Consider the following 23436-nt stretch of genomic DNA (forward strand, 5'->3'; position numbering starts at 1 on the left):
AACAGTGACCCAAACCTAAAGAGCCTGTCCGTCAGTCAGTCAAATACAGAACATGTGTGGTTCATGGCACATGGGTCTTTAGGTTTGGGTCACTATAATATCTGATATCTGACCATTACTTTTTGACCCGGGTCTTTAGCTTTAATATACTCTATTTGTAGTTTATTGCTACTTTGTTTCATCTGTACCGCATAATTTCCTTATCAAGAGGTGGCTAGCAGGGTGTATTTATACATGCGTGGCTATTTATTTGATTTATTTTGATTTGTGTCAATATGAATTTCATGTGTTTCATCACATTTTTTAGATGATTTTAATAGATTGGTTCCTATGTATGTCATCATTGTGTTGTATATGAATTTAATAAATGATGTGATATTTTTTTGTATACAGACCTCTTTGTTCCATAATGTATTCCATGTTTTGGCTATAGTGTAGTTTTTCTCAAGGACACATTTGGGATTACAACTAGATATACACTCACCGGCCACTTTATTAGTAACGGGTTGGACCCCTTGGAGGCTTCCAGCTGTCATAGCAACAACTGTATTACTGGCAGATGCCTGCTGTATTACAGACGGCTGCCCTGTATGGAGAGAGATCAGCTCATGAGGCTGCGCGTATTCCAAGCTCATACATAAAGACTAAGTGGGATTATCCATTATACGCAACTGTTGAAGGTCTTCTCCCTGGGGGCTATTTTAAGCTATAGTCAAATAATATATTGTTAGTAAGAAAACGAAGGCTACACAGGCGTAACTACTGCCAATGAAGCTGTTATGGGGCTCGCAGGGTCGGAACCCCAGCATCTGGCCCAACACGCTACAAAATGAAGGATATGCACCATTACATACATATTATGCTACACAGTACACATCTGAGTTGGCAACTCAGATAAGAAATGTTGGAGAAGGTGGACAGTAGAACAACAACGGGACTGGAATCTCTCATATCTACTTCCTACTTCCTACACTCTGTAGCTGTATGTCTGTCTGTGGTACTGTATGTGTGTTTATGTGATGTGTATATGCTGTATGTGTGTATATGGTGTTTGCATTTGCTGAATGTCTGTATATGATATTGTATGTATGTGTGTATTTTATGCATGTGTGTATATGTGATATGTATATGCTCTATGTGTATTTATATGTGATGCGTATATGCTTTATGTGTGTGTATATGATGTGTGTATCTGCTAAATGTCTGTATATGGTACTGTATGTTTATGTGTATTTTCTGCATGTGTTTACATATGTGATTATGTTTTGGATGTGTATATACTGTGGGTGTGTATACGAAGTGTATATACTGTATAAGTGTATAAGATGTTTGATCTGTGCATAAATGTGTGTAAGATTGTACAAGTGAAAGTATGAATGAAAGTGTAAGTTTAAGTGTGCGTAAGTAAAGAACTTTATATGTATGTATTTAAGTATATGCTGTACATGTGTGTGTATAGATGAGTGTATAGATGTGTGTGATTGTAACTCTCACATGTCTCAATATACAAATATGTATACTTTTAAGGGCAAGGGAACCCCATTCAGAAGTATATACAATATAAGTAAATGATGTTAATTATCCCTTGGCCCTACTCCTCCTTCAGTTTGTCTTAAATGAGATCCGTGATGGAGGACTTCAGATTCTCATATCTTTGGTTGTTTAGGACCAAAACTTCTTTGTGCCATTTTTAACCTGAGATCTTTAGCACTACCTAAACATATGAAGTTTTCACTGCCAATATATCTGGTTCAAGGTGCTACGTATAAAATTAGTTGGCTTTTCAGTACATATGGATATAATGCATCCTAGCTAATAACAACTTGCCAAAATGCATAGTCTTTAATAGAAAGTTTTATGTTTCAGAACATGTTGGGGGAGAAACCTGGTCCGAATTGACCCTTTCCACTGTAGCTACAGGGGTTGTATTAGGCACCCTTAATGTCCATTATTTTATATACCACTGATGCCAATTTAAGAAAATCTGACACTAAGCTCATTTTATAAATATACCGTATATGTATCTTTTTTACAGGTGACAAGTCACATGTCTTCAAGCACTTCCACAATTACTCATAAAGAAGAGAATTCTAATACATCAAATACATCAGATGAACCCAAACTTAGTTCGAAGAAAGAAGTGTCTGATCATCTACTTCATGTTTGTGATTTAAACGCAGCTTCTGAAAGCATAAAGATGCATATTTCAGTCATGAACTTATTGTTATGGCTGTCTCTATTGACCATACCTTGTTTTATTTACTGGTTGAAAAATTTAAGGTACGTTTTTGAGTGAATGAATTATCTTTTACTATTCTATGCTGTTTACTAGCCATGAAAAGTGCACTCCACCATTTTAATGTTACACTTTTTTACATAAAGGATTTTTTAGTCTATTATTAAGGGGCACTGGCGGCAAATTGTACCCCATTATTTACTAGCATCAAGTAGGATATGTAATGTCCTTTTTAGAATTCCCTCTTTTTTTTGTGAAGTCTTCTAAAACAAAAATCAAACATTTTCTATTTTTGCAATGCTTAATTTCTATTCTTTGATATTCCAACACTCATCAAGGGAGACTTTAACATCCCTGTTAACACCCCTACCTCTGCTTCTGCCTCTCAGCTTTTATCTCTAACTACCTCTTTAGGACTCTCAGAGATTTCTCTTTCCTTTTTTCTCTCCAGGAAGGAAACACGCTTGACTGGGTCTTTACCCAACCCTATTCAGTCTCTGATTTCCTGAACACTGCCTTTCCACTTTCAGACTAGTCATTTACTGTCAATAGTTTTTTACCTTCATAGAATTTACGCATTTATCACACATACCGGAACCCTCATGTCATTATTACTCACCAGCTCACAGAAACTCTGCAGTCGTCATTGTCTTCCATCTCCTACCTCTCCTTTTCTGACTACTAACCTTTATAATCATGCTGTCAAAAGTGCCCTGGATGAGGTGGCATCACCCTCAATCAGAACCTTTTGATATAGATGTTGGCAACTTTTGCACATTTCCCAAACCCCTTTCCTAAAGCAGTGTTCCAGGAGTGTAGAACGTCTGGAGAAAATCAAACACATCTACATTTGTTCACTTCACATTTAAGGAACTATAACTCTGCCCTGCACCTAGCTAAACATGTCTATTTCTAATTTCTATATCTAATTTCCTCTCTATATATTAATCCTGCAAGGCTCTTTGTTGCTCTTCACTCCATACACCAAAGGTGCACCTGTCACAGGCCTTGGGGCTGAAAATGTGGCCACTTACTTCAAAGTTAAAATTCACTGCATTAACCAGGAAATGATCACAATCTACTAGCTCCACTAATCCCCTTCCCTCTGGCACTACGCTCTTTTTTTGAGCCAGGTCTAGTCTAGACTGATCCGTTATCGCTATCGCTAACTCCAATACAAAAGTGGTTCCTTTTATTCCAAAATGTGTAACAGGCAAGGTTTTTACCTTCTCCATGAAGACTTTAGCAGATTTGTTTTTCAGTATCATCATGCTTAATATACCTAGCTATATACTGTACTTCTGCTTGTAACATCACCTTGCCTTAATATACACTCACCAACCACTTAATTAGGTACACCATGCTAGTAACAGGTTGGACCCCCTTTTGCCTTCAGAACTGCTTCAATTCTTCGTGGCATAGATTCAACAAGGTGCTGGAAGCATTCCTCAGAGATTTTGGTCCATATTGACATGATGGCATCACACAGTTGCCGCAGATTTGTCGGCTGCACATCCATGATGCGAATCTCCTGTTCCACCACATCCCAAAGATGCTCTATCGGATTGAGATCTGGTGACTGTGGAGGCCATTTGAGTACAGTGAACTCATTGTCATGTTCAAGAAACCAGTCTGAGATGATTCCAGCTTTATGACATGGCGCATTATCCTGCTGAAAGTAGCCATCAGATGTTGGGTACATTGTGGTCATAAAGGGATGGACATGGTCAGCAACAATACTCCGGTAGGCTGTGGCGTTGCAACGATGCTCAATTGGTACCAAGGGGCCCAAAGAGTGGCAAGAAAATATTCCCCACACCATGACACCACCACCACCAGCCTGAACCATTGATACAAGGCAGGATGGATCCATGCTTTCATGTTGTTGACGCCAAATTCTGACCCTACCATCCGAATGTCGCAGCAGAAATCGAGACTCATCAGACCAGGCAATGTTTTTGCAATCTTCTACTGTCCAATTTCGATGAGCTTGTGCAAATTGTAGCCTCAGTTTCCTGTTCTTAGCTGAAAGGAGTGGCACCCAGTGTGATCTTCTGCTGCTGTAGCCCATCTGCCTCAAAGTTCGACGTACTGTGCGTTCAGAGATGCTCTTCTGCCTACCTTGGTTGTACGGGTGGCGATTTGAGTCACTGCTGCCTTTCTATCAGCTCGAACCAGTCTGCCCATTCTCCTCTGACCTCTGGCATCAACAAGGCATTTCCAGTGTTGGTTGATGTCTGCAGCTCCTCTTAGCCGAAAGGAAAAAATACTGGTTCCAAAAATATTTGGCCGGTTGCATTTAGTACAAAGAACAAATAGGCTAAACAATATAGCACTGACCACTGAATTGAAATTTCCACTACAGGCTCCACTCCAAGCTGGCCACTCCACGGTGGCCTGTCACGTAACACTGTATGTAATTAAGATAACGAGTCAACTGTTTGACAGGTGATAAGATATAAATGTCTGTGACATAGACACAAATACAGAGGAAAAGATGAGCTTTACCGGGGCGCACAAGTAACAACCCAAAGAGGCAGAGAATTGTGTCGAAAAATAAGCGATTTTATTGGTAAAATCAACTGGTATTAAAATCAATACTTACATAAATAAATAAACGAATAAATTTTAAAAAGTCCTATTAACGCGTTTCGGGTTATACACAACCCTTTTTCAAAATCAGGACAAAAAGATATACATTACTTGTTAACAGAGTGCTTTAAATACATTCCTTAAATTAGCGTACCTGGATAGCCAAAGGATGATGCCGGAAGTGTCAGTCGGCGCGACTGATAATGTCAGCGCCGGTATTTCCGGTGTGCGCATGCGCACTAGACATCAGACTAATGTGCGCAGGCGCACTTGGGCCTCAGCTCCGTGATTAATGTATACGGCGCATGCGCCACTTAGGTAAGTAATGTGACTAATCCTATTGCATGATGTACGATAGCGCGTGCGCAGAAATGTATGTCGCGCGACCGCGCGTGCGCAAAAAAAGACAAGGAGTGTATCCGTCGCTATGGAGATAGCAACGGGGGAAGAAGAGGAAGAGTGTAGGTAAGATGATCAATCTTGATTGTGACATACTGATAGGACAAAAACGGGCATGCTTAACTAGAATGAATGTTTGGGACAATGGTATACATTTTGAGAGGTAGGATATACATATAGTACTGTAAACAAGTGAATAGAACGGAATGTTATGCAATCATAATAGTAAATAATAGATAAATATAGTAAAATATATATTGTACATGGTGTATATAAAAGACATTTAAAAAGACATTTTTTCAGAAAGAACATTTTTCTAGAAGAGAGGTAGGACAGTTAATAAACATTTTCTAAACTCTCATTAAGACCTGTAGGGTTAAGGCTATGTAATTTATAGATCCAGAACATTTCTTTGCGCTTGAGGTAGTTGAATCTCTGGGGTACGGAAGAGTCTATATGTTCAATTGGTATGATGTTAAAATCTTTATAGTTCTTATTGTGGTGTGTGGCAGCATGCCGAGATACACTGTGTAGCACATAACCGTTCTCAATGTTCGATCTATGCTTATTCAGACGTTCCCTAAGGGGCTGTATTGTGCGCCCTACATATTGTAATTTACACGTGCACTCTATAAGGTATATAACATATTTTGAGCTACAGTTCATAAAGTTTTTGATCTGGAATGTCTCCCCCGTTATATTGGACATAAACGTGGATTGTCTGTGTAGAATCGTTTCACAGCACTTGCAACGACTATGTCCGCAACGGAAACTACCCATCACTTTTGGTAAAAAGGTAGGTATTGTTCTTGTCTTGGATTCAGGGCGAAGACGGCTGGGTGCCAAGATATTTTTAAGTGAACGTGATCTACGGAAAGTGAGTTGTGGTTTGGAAGGGAGGATTTCTCTTAAATAAGGATCGAGTAGAAGAATATCCCAATGTTTATTCATAATATCTCGTATTGAGGAACTATCAGTCGAGTAGGTGGTAATAAAGTTAACCATATTGCTATTTGACTTTGTTTTATCCCTTTTATTTGTAGGTATCAGACAGGTTTCCTGGCTCAAGGCCCCCGCTCTACTTTTTGCTGCTGAGATGAGAGTAGAGGGGTATCCTTTAGCCCTGAAGCGATTAGTGAGTATGTTACTTTGGCTGTTATAATCCGAGTCATCCGTGCAGTTCCGCCTTATCCTTTTATATTGTCCGTAGGGGATATTCGTAAGCCATTTCTTAAAGTGGCTACTAGAAAACTCTAAATAGCTATTGCTATCCACCTTTTTGAAGAATGTTTTTGTCTTAATGAGACCCTCAGGTGTATGAGAAACCACTATATCTAAAAATTCAGCATTGTTGGGTGTAATCTCACTTGTAAATTCTAGTCCCCAACTATTCTCGTTTATATCTTTAACAAAGTTCAATGCTTCCTCTCTACTTCCATTCCAGATAATAAAAATATCATCTATAAATCTTTTATAGAGTACACATTTCTCATATGCACTGTGTTGGTAGATGATCTGTTCCTCAAATAACCCAACATAGAGGTTCGCAAAACTGGGAGCAAATTTGCTCCCCATTGCTGTTCCTCTCTTCTGGAGATATGTTTTGTTTAGGAACGTAAAAAAATTTATGTTTTAAAATGAAAGCAATGGACCTCAGTATAAAATTAGTCTGTTCACTAGGTATAGCCGAATCATTATGTAGAAAATGGGAAATGGCGTGTATTCCCAAGTCATGAGGGATTCTGGTATAAAGTGATGTTATGTCCATGGTGATAAAGACATAGGAATCATTCCAAGGTTCTTTGATTACATGTCTGATAAGATCAGATGTGTCAAGCAGAAATGATTTGAGTTGTTTCACATATTTCTGTAAAAAGATGTCAGTGTAGTGAGACAGACTGGTAATAGAAATAAGTCAAATGAAGCGACTAGTTCCAAATCTTGGAGGAACACCACCAGATATAGTAAGAGCATATTAGATAAACAAATATCCGACACTTCAGATTTGAACCCGAATAGACAACAGCTGAAACTCAAGGACCCTACTAATCAGCATAACACTATGCCTATTACAACCACTTCCAATTTAACACACAACCAATTACTGATTGGACTTGAATCAATTCCAGAATTCAGTCTAATAGATCCTAATAGTTTGACTAAACCCTATCTACCGTCAGGAAAGTTTACACCTAGTCCCCCCGCCCTTAATGAGTCTCTACTCACCACCCATAATACCACTGATTTAGAAGGAAGTATTAATGAAGGAACACAACAACAGTTCTTTACTCCTTCAGCCAATACACAAAATAAAACCACCCCATTAGAGGTAGTCCATGATCTCCTCTCACCTGAGGAATCAATGTCTTTTTTAGGCCTTCCAGGGAAACTACTCACAAAGAGGGCAGTCCAACAATATGTATTAGATCCTTTTGTAAAAGAAATAAGTCACCCAGCCCAACCACTCGGAATAAAAAGGAAAAATCCCACAAGAGAGGTAAAAGGGGCGGAAGGAGGAACGGACATAGATTCTTCCCATACGGAGGAAGACTCACTAGTGGAAACCCCCAAACACAAGAAAACCAGATAGTTAGATCACCTCTTGAAAGATCTATGGGGAGAGAGAGCATGAATACTGAAACAGGTGCAAATAACACTAACCTCGTTAAGATTTTTAATTTATCTACTTACAAACTGTCTGATATAGAAACCAAAGTACTTGAAAAAGGACTATCCTACTGTCCGTCCTCACGATCTAATGAATTTGAACTGTTTCTAGATTTGAACAGATTCATTCGGAATCTAACACTTAAAAGACATTTTAATATATTGGATATAGGCAAACCCATGAAAGCACCTGAAGTTAATAATGAAACACTTAATTCACTGAACTGTATTTCACCCATCCACACCGATCTAAAACCTAAATCTCTCTTCTATCCCACACATCATAGAGGTAATTTTGTAGACACGTTCTACACATTAGTATCCACTGACCTTCAGAAACTCCATGACCAGTCCAACAGGGATAAGAAAAAAGGTAAACTTAACAATTTAACCTATAAAGAAAGATTAAGCCTAAAAAACTTAGCGGCGAAAGAAGACTTAATCATAAAATCAGCCGACAAAGGCGGTGGTATAGTTATTCTAAACAGAATTGACTATATCACAGAAGCTCATAGATTACTATCGGACTCCGAATTTTATTGCAGGTTGGACCACAACCCCACTGTCAATTATACTAAAGCACTGTACACACTGCTAGACGAAGGACTCCAAAATGGTATTTTAAATAAGAAAGAGTATCAGTATCTTAAGATAGAGGAACCAGCAGTTGCATTGTTTTATTACTTACCTAAAGTCCATAAAAACACCTCCAATCCTCCAGGTAGACCCATCATATCGGGTATAAATTCATTAACATCAAATCTGTCTCACTACACTGACATCTTTTTACAGAAATATGTGAAACAACTCAAATCATTTCTGCTTGACACATCTGATCTTATCAGACATGTAATCAAAGAACCTTGGAATGATTCCTATGTCTTTATCACCATGGACATAACATCACTTTATACCAGAATCCCTCATGACTTGGGAATACACGCCATTTCCCATTTTCTACATAATGATTCGGCTATACCTAGTGAACAGACTAATTTTATACTGAGGTCCATTGCTTTCATTTTAAAACATAATTTTTTTACGTTCCTAAACAAAACATATCTCCAGAAGAGAGGAACAGCAATGGGGAGCAAATTTGCTCCCAGTTTTGCGAACCTCTATGTTGGGTTATTTGAGGAACAGATCATCTACCAACACAGTGCATATGAGAAATGTGTACTCTATAAAAGATTTATAGATGATATTTTTATTATCTGGAATGGAAGTAGAGAGGAAGCATTGAACTTTGTTAAAGATATAAACGAGAATAGTTGGGGACTAGAATTTACAAGTGAGATTACACCCAACAATGCTGAATTTTTAGATATAGTGGTTTCTCATACACCTGAGGGTCTCATTAAGACAAAAACATTCTTCAAAAAGGTGGATAGCAATAGCTATTTAGAGTTTTCTAGTAGCCACTTTAAGAAATGGCTTACGAATATCCCCTACGGACAATATAAAAGGATAAGGCGGAACTGCACGGATGACTCGGATTATAACAGCCAAAGTAACATACTCACTAATCGCTTCAGGGCTAAAGGATACCCCTCTACTCTCATCTCAGCAGCAAAAAGTAGAGCGGGGGCCTTGAGCCAGGAAACCTGTCTGATACCTACAAATAAAAGGGATAAAACAAAGTCAAATAGCAATATGGTTAACTTTATTACCACCTACTCGACTGATAGTTCCTCAATACGAGATATTATGAATAAACATTGGGATATTCTTCTACTCGATCCTTATTTAAGAGAAATCCTCCCTTCCAAACCACAACTCACTTTCCGTAGATCACGTTCACTTAAAAATATCTTGGCACCCAGCCGTCTTCGCCCTGAATCCAAGACAAGAACAATACCTACCTTTTTACCAAAAGTGATGGGTAGTTTCCGTTGCGGACATAGTCGTTGCAAGTGCTGTGAAACGATTCTACACAGACAATCCACGTTTATGTCCAATATAACGGGGGAGACATTCCAGATCAAAAACTTTATGAACTGTAGCTCAAAATATGTTATATACCTTATAGAGTGCACGTGTAAATTACAATATGTAGGGCGCACAATACAGCCCCTTAGGGAACGTCTGAATAAGCATAGATCGAACATTGAGAACGGTTATGTGCTACACAGTGTATCTCGGCATGCTGCCACACACCACAATAAGAACTATAAAGATTTTAACATCATACCAATTGAACATATAGACTCTTCCGTACCCCAGAGATTCAACTACCTCAAGCGCAAAGAAATGTTCTGGATCTATAAATTACATAGCCTTAACCCTACAGGTCTTAATGAGAGTTTAGAAAATGTTTATTAACTGTCCTACCTCTCTTCTAGAAAAATGTTCTTTCTGAAAAAATGTCTTTTTAAATGTCTTTTATATACACCATGTACAATATATATTTTACTATATTTATCTATTATTTACTATTATGATTGCATAACATTCCGTTCTATTCACTTGTTTACAGTACTATATGTATATCCTACCTCTCAAAATGTATACCATTGTCCCAAACATTCATTCTAGTTAAGCATGCCCGTTTTTGTCCTATCAGTATGTCACAATCAAGATTGATCATCTTACCTACACTCTTCCTCTTCTTCCCCCGTTGCTATCTCCATAGCGACGGATACACTCCTTGTCTTTTTTTGCGCACGCGCGGTCGCGCGACATACATTTCTGCGCACGCGCTATCGTACATCATGCAATAGGATTAGTCACATTACTTACCTAAGTGGCGCATGCGCCGTATACATTAATCACGGAGCTGAGGCCCAAGTGCGCCTGCGCACATTAGTCTGATGTCTAGTGCGCATGCGCACACCGGAAATACCGGCGCTGACATTATCAGTCGCGCCGACTGACACTTCCGGCATCATCCTTTGGCTATCCAGGTACGCTAATTTAAGGAATGTATTTAAAGCACTCTGTTAACAAGTAATGTATATCTTTTTGTCCTGATTTTGAAAAAGGGTTGTGTATAACCCGAAACGCGTTAATAGGACTTTTTAAAATTTATTCGTTTATTTATTTATGTAAGTATTGATTTTAATACACAGTCCAAATGGTGGTGATCTATGATCACACATTTAAACAGACCTGCTCCACTCCCGGTGCGTGCACCTCCAAGAATGCCTTGCTTCTCTTTCAGATGCAGTAAGAAAGTACAGATGAGGTTCGCACTCTTGCTTGTTCGTGGTAAAAATCTTTATCTTTATTCGATCATGGATACAGCAGTTTTACAAAAAAGAAAGAAATCTGACGCGTTTCTGACCCTTTCGGTCCTTAGTCATAGATAAGAGTGAATGAGGTGAGAGAGACACTTGTATGCTGGTTACCGGAAATAGTAAGGTAATTAACCAGGTGTGAGTGTCTCAATCTCCTTTCTCACAAACTATGTTTACAAACATGTTAACATTAAAAACATCGCATAATGTAATAAACATAATATATAATAAAATACACACAATGACCTGACTCTAGAATTTAGTAGTTGACCAATAGATCGTTTCTCACATTGAATCCTTTAGGATGTATGCAGTCTTTAGTAAGGATCCAGAAACCCTCCCGGTTTAGGAGTTTTCTTCTTAGGTCACCACCCCTATTGTTGTGTTTAACCCTTTCCAAGCCACAAAAGGTAAATCCTGATAAACCTCTATCGTGGTATTTAATAAAATGTCTCGCAGCATTGGACGGATTTATGTAATCTGCATTAGTAATACCATTAAGGTGTTCTCTTATGCGTTCCTTCAGTGCCCTACTAGTGCAGCCTATGTAATCCTGGTTGCAGATTGTGCATGTAATGCAGTATACCACGTTTTTGGTATTACAGTTGATAAAATCACGTATGGTTATGTTAATATTTTTATTTTTATCAAGCGTGGTTTTACAATTGCGTGCATAGTTACAGCACTTACATATTTTAGCCCCACATCTGAAAAATCCTTTTGTGTTCAACCAGGATTTAATATGGGTATTTTTATGTGTGTCACTAGGGGACAATATGTTTCCTATAGTGGGGGCTTTTCTGGTAGAAAAGGAAAAACCATTTTGTAACAATTGTCGTAAAATGTCATCCTGATACAACATAGGTATGTAGGTGTTAATAATATTTTTTATTGCTCTATGTTCAACACTATATGTTGTAACAAAGGTAGGTTTGATATTGTGAGTAGGAGACATTATAGATTTATGGGAGTCGGAGAGTAAATTTTCCCTTGATCTATTATGACTGATGTTTTTAGCTCTATCTAGGCTCCATTTAGTATAGCCTCTATTTTTTAATCTCTGTTCAATGTTATTAACTTCATTTGAGAATGCTGTGTCAGTAGAGCAGTTTCTCCTTGCTCTCAGCATTTCTCCCACCGGAATACTTTTGATAGTGTGAACTGGGTGACATGAAGAACTATGCAATATGGTGTTCCGGGCAGTCTCTTTGCGGTAAGTAGATGTAAAAATTTGATTTGATCTAGGATATGTGTCCAGGTGTAAATCCAAAAATGTGATGTTGTTTTTGTGCCACTGAAATGTGAAATATAGGTTTAATGGATTGTTGTTAAGGTACTCTATGAGCTCTGAGGCAGACGTATCATCATCACCCCAAATGATGATGACGTCATCTATATAACGACCGTATCTGATCATTTGAGTACTGAACGGATTGTTATCTGAAAAAATATACATCTCCTCCCACCAAGCAACATATAGATTGGCCAGCGAGGGGGAAAACTTGGCCCCCATCGCCGCTCCCGATTTTTGCAAAAAGAAAGTATCATTATATTGAAAGTAGTTACTATTCAATAGATATTGTACAACTTCCAATATGTACATGATGAGATCTTTGGAGTAATTAGAATATTTATTCAGGTGATATGACAACGCTATAATGGCTAAAGGATGTGGTATGTTGGTGTATAAAGCTTCTATGTCACATGTGAGCCATGAGTAGTGGTCTTTCCATTTGGTTTGTTGTAAAACTTGTAAAATATGTTTACTATCTTTCAAATATCCATAACACCGTGTGACAAGGGGCTGTAACAATGAATCAAGCCATGCTCCTGTATGTTCATTTAAGGAGCCGATGCCGGCAACTATAGGGCGCATAGGAGGAGGAAATTTGTCTTTATGTATCTTTGGTGCACAGTGAAATATAGGAATAATAGGATTTTTAACGTGCATGTATTCTGCTTGTTTAGGTGTGAGAATGCCTATACTGACTCCTTCTTCCAACAGTATGGTTAAACGTGTCAGGAAATGTTTCGTAGGGTTATATGTGAGTGGGGTATAGTTGTTCCGATCCTCTAATAATAGTTTAGACATTTTGTCATATAAGCCATGATTTATGAGAACTACAGCCCCTCCCTTATCTGCTCTACGTATAGTTAGATCCCTGTTGGATTTTAGGGAGTACATGGCATGTTTCTCTCCATTGGTTAAATTGGATTTTAGGTTTTTGGATGTGTTAATTTCACTGTGTAGTTTGACAAGATCAGACTGGATGACCTCCTGAAATTTGTCCAAAACTGGAGGTTTAGATTGTACTGGGTAAAATAGTGGGTTCGCAGTTTTAAAGTTAGTAGCCATATTTGTGGTATCATTATCATTGAAGAACATGCTACCCTCTAAATTATCCAATGTATCACATACAATAACATCCTGGACAGATGGAAAATTCAAATTTTTATCTGCTAGTTTAACATCCTGTACATTAAATTCTTTAGAGTCATCAGCAACATAACAATCCATATCTTCTACTTTATAAAAATGTTTTTTTACCGTTAGCAAACGAACAAAATTATTAACGTCCAGGATAGTTTTATATAAATCAAAGTGATTAGTGGGAGCATAGTTAAGTCCTTTAGAAAGGAGAGACAATTCAGAGTCATTAATGATATATGATGATAAATTTAAGACGCTTACTTTTTCTTCGCAGGCTTTGTGTTTCTCCTCGGATAATGTCTTTTTATGTTTTCTTCGCCCCCTCCTGGTGCGTTTTTTGCTTTGTTTTGATGTTTAGTGGTTCTGTAGTAGCTTGGAGGTCCCGTTGGAGTTGTGGATTCTGATATGATGGAATCATCTGAGTGGTATTCCGAACTTTCCGCATCGGTGGAAAGTTTTGGACAAATTTCAGGAGGTCATCCAGTCTGATCTTGTCAAACTACACAGTGAAATTAACACATCCAAAAACCTAAAATCCAATTTAACCAATGGAGAGAAACATGCCATGTACTCCCTAAAATCCAACAGGGATCTAACTATACGTAGAGCAGATAAGGGAGGGGCTGTAGTTCTCATAAATCATGGCTTATATGACAAAATGTCTAAACTATTATTAGAGGATCGGAACAACTATACCCCACTCACATATAACCCTACGAAACATTTCCTGACACGTTTAACCATACTGTTGGAAGAAGGAGTCAGTATAGGCATTCTCACACCTAAACAAGCAGAATACATGCACGTTAAAAATCCTATTATTCCTATATTTCACTGTGCACCAAAGATACATAAAGACAAATTTCCTCCTCCTATGCGCCCTATAGTTGCCGGCATCGGCTCCTTAAATGAACATACAGGAGCATGGCTTGATTCATTGTTACAGCCCCTTGTCACACGGTGTTATGGATATTTGAAAGATAGTAAACATATTTTACAAGTTTTACAACAAACCAAATGGAAAGACCACTACTCATGGCTCACATGTGACATAGAAGCTTTATACACCAACATACCACATCCTTTAGCCATTATAGCGTTGTCATATCACCTGAATAAATATTCTAATTACTCCAAAGATCTCATCATGTACATATTGGAAGTTGTACAATATCTATTGAATAGTAACTACTTTCAATATAATGATACTTTCTTTTTGCAAAAATCGGGAGCGGCGATGGGGGCCAAGTTTTCCCCCTCGCTGGCCAATCTATATGTTGCTTGGTGGGAGGAGATGTATATTTTTTCAGATAACAATCCGTTCAGTACTCAAATGATCAGATACGGTCGTTATATAGATGACGTCATCATCATTTGGGGTGATGATGATACGTCTGCCTCAGAGCTCATAGAGTACCTTAACAACAATCCATTAAACCTATATTTCACATTTCAGTGGCACAAAAACAACATCACATTTTTGGATTTACACCTGGACACATATCCTAGATCAAATCAAATTTTTACATCTACTTACCGCAAAGAGACTGCCCGGAACACCATATTGCATAGTTCTTCATGTCACCCAGTTCACACTATCAAAAGTATTCCGGTGGGAGAAATGCTGAGAGCAAGGAGAAACTGCTCTACTGACACAGCATTCTCAAATGAAGTTAATAACATTGAACAGAGATTAAAAAATAGAGGCTATACTAAATGGAGCCTAGATAGAGCTAAAAACATCAGTCATAATAGATCAAGGGAAAATTTACTCTCCGACTCCCATAAATCTATAATGTCTCCTACTCACAATATCAAACCTACCTTTGTTACAACATATAGTGTTGAACATAGAGCAATAAAAAATATTATTAACACCTACATACCTATGTTGTATCAGGATGACATTTTACGACAATTGTTACAAAATGGTTTTTCCTTTTCTACCAGAAAAGCCCCCACTATAGGAAACATATTGTCCCCTAGTGACACACATAAAAATACCCATATTAAATCCTGGTTGAACACAAAAGGATTTTTCAGATGTGGGGCTAAAATATGTAAGTGCTGTAACTATGCACGCAATTGTAAAACCACGCTTGATAAAAATAAAAATATTAACATAACCATACGTGATTTTATCAACTGTAATACCAAAAACGTGGTATACTGCATTACATGCACAATCTGCAACCAGGATTACATAGGCTGCACTAGTAGGGCACTGAAGGAACGCATAAGAGAACACCTTAATGGTATTACTAATGCAGATTACATAAATCCGTCCAATGCTGCGAGACATTTTATTAAATACCACGATAGAGGTTTATCAGGATTTACCTTTTGTGGCTTGGAAAGGGTTAAACACAACAATAGGGGTGGTGACCTAAGAAGAAAACTCCTAAACCGGGAGGGTTTCTGGATCCTTACTAAAGACTGCATACATCCTAAAGGATTCAATGTGAGAAACGATCTATTGGTCAACTACTAAATTCTAGAGTCAGGTCATTGTGTGTATTTTATTATATATTATGTTTATTACATTATGCGATGTTTTTAATGTTAACATGTTTGTAAACATAGTTTGTGAGAAAGGAGATTGAGACACTCACACCTGGTTAATTACCTTACTATTTCCGGTAACCAGCATACAAGTGTCTCTCTCACCTCATTCACTCTTATCTATGACTAAGGACCGAAAGGGTCAGAAACGCGTCAGATTTCTTTCTTTTTTGTAAAACTGCTGTATCCATGATCGAATAAAGATAAAGATTTTTACCACGAACAAGCAAGAGTGCGAACCTCATCTGTACTTTCTTATTGATTTTAATACCAGTTGATTTTACCAATAAAATCGCTTATTTTTCGACACAATTCTCTGCCTCTTTGGGTTGTTACTTGTGCGCCCCGGTAAAGCTCATCTTTTCCTCTGTATTTGTACCTACTTTACCGGCACCGTTACGGTGACCGGTATTTTTGAGCTTTGGGAGCTGCCTTCTAAACACCCTAGAGACTAGTGTCTTGCTGCTCTTCTACATTGGACTACTATCGCAGTCCTACTCCTGAACCCTGGACCTACACCATCTGCTATCTACATTAGACCCCTGTGTGGGCTCCTATGTGCATCAAAACCAAGTGGCAATAAGGTGAGCATATCATCTATCAAATACTCCTTTCAGACTGGTCCAAACGTTATCATCCGAGGCGCCGTCCCCTACGTGCCTTTTTTCCTGTCTTTTCTTCATTGTGACATAGACACTCTTTTAGTCCTATCTTTGAGAAAGGGTCGTCCGATGCAAAACGTGTTAGAAGGACTTTTACATTTTCTTTTTAATAGTCTTTTTATATAGTTTTTTAACTTGTTCTTGTTAATACCCTGTTTCCCCTAAAATAAGACATCCCCCGAAAGTAAGACCTAGTACAATTTTGTTCAGGCTTAGAAATATAAGGCCTCCCCTGAAAATAAGACCTAGCGGCTGCCATAGCAGCAGCTCCCCCCGCGCCATACATTAGTACTAGTAAATCTTTTAGATGCTGCAGAAGGATGTGACATGGAGAAGAATTCATGGAAGTAAATCACTGGTTGTTGTGCTGCAAACGTGATACCAGCAGCTACCCGGATAAGAAGGGTCATTTATGGAAAGTTCTTTTACTAAACATGAGAGATTGGGGCCAATGATTCTAATAAAAATCGAGTCACAAGACATACAGCATTAAATTCAGAGTTTGGAGAGTCATAAAGAAGTTAGAGAAGTTGATTTTTTGTTCAACGATAAATGTAAATTAGGACCTAGTGCCTCTTTAGAAGCAAAAATTGATATAAGACACTGTCTTATTTTCGGGGAAACAGGGTAAATTACTTTGGAGTGGAGCCAGTGCCTACTGTTGTGAAAACTCCAATCCGGTGTCAGCACCCATATTGTTTAGCCCACTTGTTCTTTGGCCTAACATTTGTGTGTCCTGTTTTCTTGAAGCTTAATCTTTTTAAGACTGGAACTCTTGTCTTTCCAGTATCTACTCAATGACACAGCTCTGACCATTTTTGGTTGTGCTGGACTCTTATCTCTCCTTTGCACTGCATATTCAATCACTTGCATGCTTTTGCTGCATGCATCTCCAAAACGTCTATATAATCTGTCTATTTCTTACAATTGAAATTTCTAAAACGCTGAGGCTGCATTTACTCGAACATATGCCCATCCAGGCTATGGCGCACTGGAGTGGAGGAGGGGTGACCCCTCCCCTCTCCATAGAGATGCACAGCGTATGGTTGTGCACACGGGAAAAGATTGCACATGACCTCACCTTATGTCACCGTATTGCTCTGTGCGGCCATTTCAGTCTATGTGGGACTATGTACGGCAGCATGCTTCCCCCATACGTTTGTGTGAATTCGGCCTAATTGTTGCTCTGATTCACTCTCGTCTAGACAACTTTAACAATAGGAAGACTGATTAGTAGGGAGTTAAACTCTCTTCTCTACAGTCTATTCTTTATGTAGAAGTCAGGTTTGTCTACACTGATGCCTACACTGAAGCTATAGTAAATAAGTAATAAATATAGGCGTCCCTGTATTGAAGTAATAAATATAGGCGTCCCTGTATTGTATGTGTACAGTTGCATTAGTGTTTTTAATAGGCAGTATAAAGCAACATGGAAATAGCCAACATAGCTTTTGAAAATGTGGACAATAGCGTCAGAAGAAATAGAGCGGCCGAAATCTTTTCCAAACAGGGAACAGATAATTCAAACATACGTTTTTTGATGCAAGAACTGGAAATTCAGATATCAGATCAAGTTAAAATTTGGTGGGACTATACAACACTGCAGTCATATCTTGAACGTGGCATGATACCGAGGGGCTTAAGAATAAAGAAACTCCCGACTATAGTATAAAATGAAGATTTCACCAAACAGTGGAATGGAATTTTGTCAGAATGCTCGCTCAAACTAATGGAATTAATCATTGTAATGGAAAAAGAAAAACTTACCACTATAGAAGGGGACATTGCTAAAATACTTGAATCCCTCAAAATCCATGTGGACAAAACAGAATTTAAAGAGCTTGATGCGAAATTGAAAGCCAATATCGTGGACATGGAAAATGCAATCACACAGATCAAACAAAACAAATTTAACAGAGACCTACGAGACTATGAAAAAGATTGTGTGTATACTTGGCATCTCAATAGAAGATATAACCGGACTCTGTCTTCCATCTTAAAAAATCCGAACAAGAAAAAATATCAGAAAAATGTTAACAAAGTAGGCTTTACTTCATCTGAACAAGAGTCTACTGATGCTATTACAGAGGACTCAGACAGTGAAGGTGCAGCTGCTAGCAACTTTTCTAGACAAACACACAAAGATAAACAATCAAAAAACTACAAAGCACAACAACAGCAACAAAAAAATTCCAAAACGGCAACAAAAAACGTATCAGAGGCGCAGGAAAAACATAAGCATACAGTACAATACCAGAGCAACGAATCCCAACTACAAGAAACAGAAAAATTGACAGTTTTAACCCCTTAAGGACGCAGGGTTTTTCGGCTGATTTCTCGCTCTCCAACTTCAAAAATCCATAACTTTTTCATTTTTACGTGTACAGACCTGTGTGAGGGCTTATTTTGTGCGTAACAAATTTTACTTTCCCGTGATGTTATTTATTTTAACATGCCGTGTACTGCGAAGCTGAAAAAAATTCCAAATGTGGAAAAATTGAAAAAAAACGTCACGTGCGTCACGTTCTTGTGGGCTCAGTTTTTACGACTTTCACTCTTCGCTCCAAATAACACGCCTACTTTATTCTTTGGTTCGGTGCGATCGCGGTGATACCAAATTTATATAGGTTTTATTGTGTTTTAATACATTTTCAAAAATTAAAAATTTTGCCATCTTCTGGCGCTAATAACTTTTTCATAATTTGGCGCACTTAGATGTGTGAGGGGTCATTTATTGCGAAATGAGGCGACGTTTTCATTGCTACCATTTTGAGGTCTGTGCGACATTTTGATCATTTTTTATTTCATTTTTTATGTTATGTAAAAAGGTGTAAAAGTCGCATTTCGGACATTTGGGCGCCATTTCCCGCCTCGGAGGTCACCGCCGCCCGTAACCGTTTTTATATTTTGATAGATCGGGCATTTTGGGACGCGGCGATACCTAATATGTTTGTGATTTTTACTGTTTATTATCTTTTATATCCGTTCTAGGGAAAGGGGGGTGATTTGAACTTTTCATATTTTATAAATTTTTTTTATTTTTTAAACTTTTTTTTTCTTTTTTTTTCCACTATTTTTTAGACCATCTAGGGTACATTAACCCTAGATGGTCAGATCGCTCCTACCATATACTGCAATACTACAGTATTGCAATATATGGCATTTTTGCAGGTCATACATTACAATGAGCCACTGGCTCATTGTAACGAACCTGCATAAGCCATGTAGCCTCGTGTTAAAAGAAGACCCGAGGCTACCATGGTAACCGATCGCCGCCCCCCGATGATGTTCGGGGCGTGGCGATGGGAAAAAAGATGGCGGCGACTTTGCCGGCGGCGTTGAGAGGGTTAATAGCCACGATCGGTGCAAGCACCGACCGCGGTTATTAGCGGTGGGGGTTTTGTGCAAAATGCAAAAACCCCACCTCTGTATCAAGAGGACTCAGCCCGTGAGCCCTCTTCATACATCCCTTATACCTCTGCGCCGTAGAGCTACGGCGCAGAGCGTTAAGGGGTTAAACCTATCGGCAAATGTACTTACCAATTTTCAGATACAGGTCCTAAGCAAAGGCTTAAGCTATGTTCCCACAACGAATTTTGATCTATACCGGACATTGATGGACGTAAATAAGTTTGTACGTCTACTTACTCTGAAAAGACATTTTCTCAAGGAGACTAGAGAAGATAATACAGAGAGGTCGGAATCAAATGAATATGACTTTAACGCCAATGAATATGCCAATCATAATTTTCAGGACCAATGTGTCATTTTGATCTACAGCACCTTTCTGAAACCAATAAAACGAAACAACAACAGATTCCACCCTTACAGATCAAATACAACAAATTTTACCCAATTGGATCCAGATCTCCGGAAATGGACATGTTTCAAACATTGATAGAAAGAGACTTACAGGAACTTAACAATAATTCATGAAAGCCCAACAACAACCTGACAATATCCCAAAGAAAGGCATTAAAGGATCTTCAGAATAACAAATATTATAGTCCGCATGGCAGATAAGGGTGGTGCAATAGTGGTGTTGGATAGTGGTCTGTATGAAAAGTGCATTATGCACATGCTACAAGACAGCAACGTCTACACAATACTTACCCACGATACTACCAATAATGTCAGACAAACATTAATACACAATATACAATGGGGGGTATCCCTGGGTTTACATACTCAAAAAGAGGCTGCATTTTTGGTTCCTGAACACCCACTGTGTCCCATCTTCCATGCCTTTCCAAAAACCCATAAAAATATCTTCCCTCCACCCCTCCGCCCCATAATATCGGGGGTAGGATCCCTTTTAGAGCGCCTCAGTACGTGGCTAGACTCCTATCTACAACGATGGTAAAAATGTTACCGGGATACCTACAGGATACTAAACAAGTACTCCAAACCATGATTAATTTACAATGGGAAGAAGGGTACATCTGGGTCATATGTGACATTGTGTCTCTATACACCAACATACCCCATGATAAAGCTTTGCTAGCCCTAGAACAACATATGAAGCTATATACTGACTATACCCATGACTTGCAACAGTATATTCTGTCAGTAATGCATATTCTGCTGAGCAACAACTTTTTTTCATTTAATGATACATTTTATGCACAAACCCAAGGTTGCCCTATGGGGTTTTGTTTTTCGCCATCATTGGCAAATATATATGTGGCATGGTGGGAACGAGAATACCTGTATACCATGTCCAATCCGTTTAGAACATCCATCTATTGGTACGGCAGATATATTGATGACGCTCTGCTCATATGGTGTGGAGGTGAGCAGAGCGTCATCGACTTCATTCAATATATCAACAGTAATCAATGCAACTTGTCGTTTACATATGAAGTGGATAAAGACAAAATACCATGTTTAGATGTTATGCTAAAGGGGAACCTTAACACACATTGCATCGATACAGAAATGTTCCGCAAACCTACTAGTGGCAATACGGTTCTACAGGCATCCAGCTGTCACCCGCAGCATATCATTAAAAATTTGTCAGTAGGTGAATATATACGGGCAAGAAGGAGCTGTAGTGCGGACGCATCTTTTCATAAAGAATGCCAGGTCATAACCAATAGATTGAGACATCGAGGGTATCAGGATTCCACCTTAAATAGGGCTAAACACATAGCCAATAATAGAACCCGTGAATCCGACACAGCAACTAAAGATCGTGGTAAAAATACTAATACATCACAACCAGTGTTTTCCACTTCCTTTAGTTCCCAATACAATGAAATTGTTACAATCATTAAGAAATATTTACCTATGCTTACAACAGATCCAGATATGAGACAGGTGTTGAATCAGGGATGCCACTTTGTGTCACGTAGAGCACGGACCATTGGCAACATAGTTTCCCCTTCTCTGTACACTTCTCAGAGCAGTGTATTTCAAAGTACATGGCTTAGCACCAAAGGCTCCTATAAATGTGCAGGTAATAGGTGCAATATTTGCCGATATATGCATAATACCAACACATTTTTCAGTCCTCATGCTAACAAATCTTGGTACATTAAATCTTTTCTTAATTGCAATACAAAATTTGTGATATATTTGGCAAAATGCACAATATGCAAAGTGCAATATGTGGGTAGCACAATTCGATCAATGAAAAAAAGGATTGCGGAACACATTTATGATGGTACTAAACAGACAGATAAGAATATATCCACATTATCCAAACATTTTTCACAAAAGCATGCAGGAGATTTTTCAAGCCTGGTAGTTACTGGAATTGAAAGGGTTACCGCTCCCAAAAGGGGAGGGGATAGAACTCAAAAGCTACGCAATAGGGAAATGCTGTGGATACTACAGATGGAAACACGCATGCCTAAAAGACTTTATCATAGAACGGATACAATGTATTTATATTAGGTAGCTTACATGTACTTCTCTTTTTCCACATACAGAGTAATCTTTGTTGCCTTTAAGATATATCAGATATTCGGCCAAAACCAATATTTCCTGTGTATTATGTCAATTGCTATACTTAGTCGCATGCGCTGTAGTAGTCGAAGTTTAGGACACTCTGCGTGTGCGCTAATTATACAGCTTCCCTGCACCTGTTATCTGCCTTTTTAAGTTTGAACATGCGGTATTGTCTTAGACCATGAATAAGAACTAAATATCTACGTTTGAAACGCGTAGGTCGTCTGCTATCTGCAATGTAACACCCCGTTTTTAATGGATATGGAATAAAGCCTTGAGTTTTAACCCCTTCCGGTGCATGGAGAGGGCTCGCATATTGCAGCAAAGGCTTACCGGTAACACCCGATCGCGGGTGCTTTCACGGCGACCGCCCCCGGCAATGCTGCCGGAGGCTCCAAAAAGATGGCGCCGCATGGGCGTCGCCATCTTGCCGCGGATCGCCGCTCCCCGATGACATCACGGGGAGCGGTGATCCGTTGCCATGACAGCTTCGGGTCTCACGAAGGCCCAAAGCAGTCTCGTTTTAACCCATTCATTACAATGTGCTATCAGCACATTGTAATGAATGAGGAGTAAAATCCCCATATACTGCCATATTGCAGTATGGCAGTATATGGTAGGATCGATCAGACAACCTAGAGTTAAAGTACCCTAGGGAGTCTGAAAAATAAAAGTAAAAGTAAAAAAAAGTTTAAAAAA

At 38.7% G+C, this 23436-nt stretch overlaps 1 protein-coding gene across 1 annotated transcript in view; it reads left to right on the forward strand.

Annotated features, from left to right (window-relative positions):
• PGAP1 (post-GPI attachment to proteins inositol deacylase 1) overlaps positions 1-23436 on the forward strand; it is a 316353-nt gene that overhangs the window by 271434 nt on the left and 21483 nt on the right. Inside the window, exon 25 of the mRNA XM_072120897.1 lies at positions 2036-2280. Within this exon, the coding sequence (XP_071976998.1) occupies positions 2036-2280 (245 nt within the window). The remainder of the gene's footprint in view (positions 1-2035; positions 2281-23436) is intronic.

Source organism: Engystomops pustulosus, chromosome 8 (genome assembly GCF_040894005.1).
Source record: "Engystomops pustulosus chromosome 8, aEngPut4.maternal, whole genome shotgun sequence".
Classification (NCBI taxonomy): domain Eukaryota; kingdom Metazoa; phylum Chordata; class Amphibia; order Anura; family Leptodactylidae; genus Engystomops; species Engystomops pustulosus.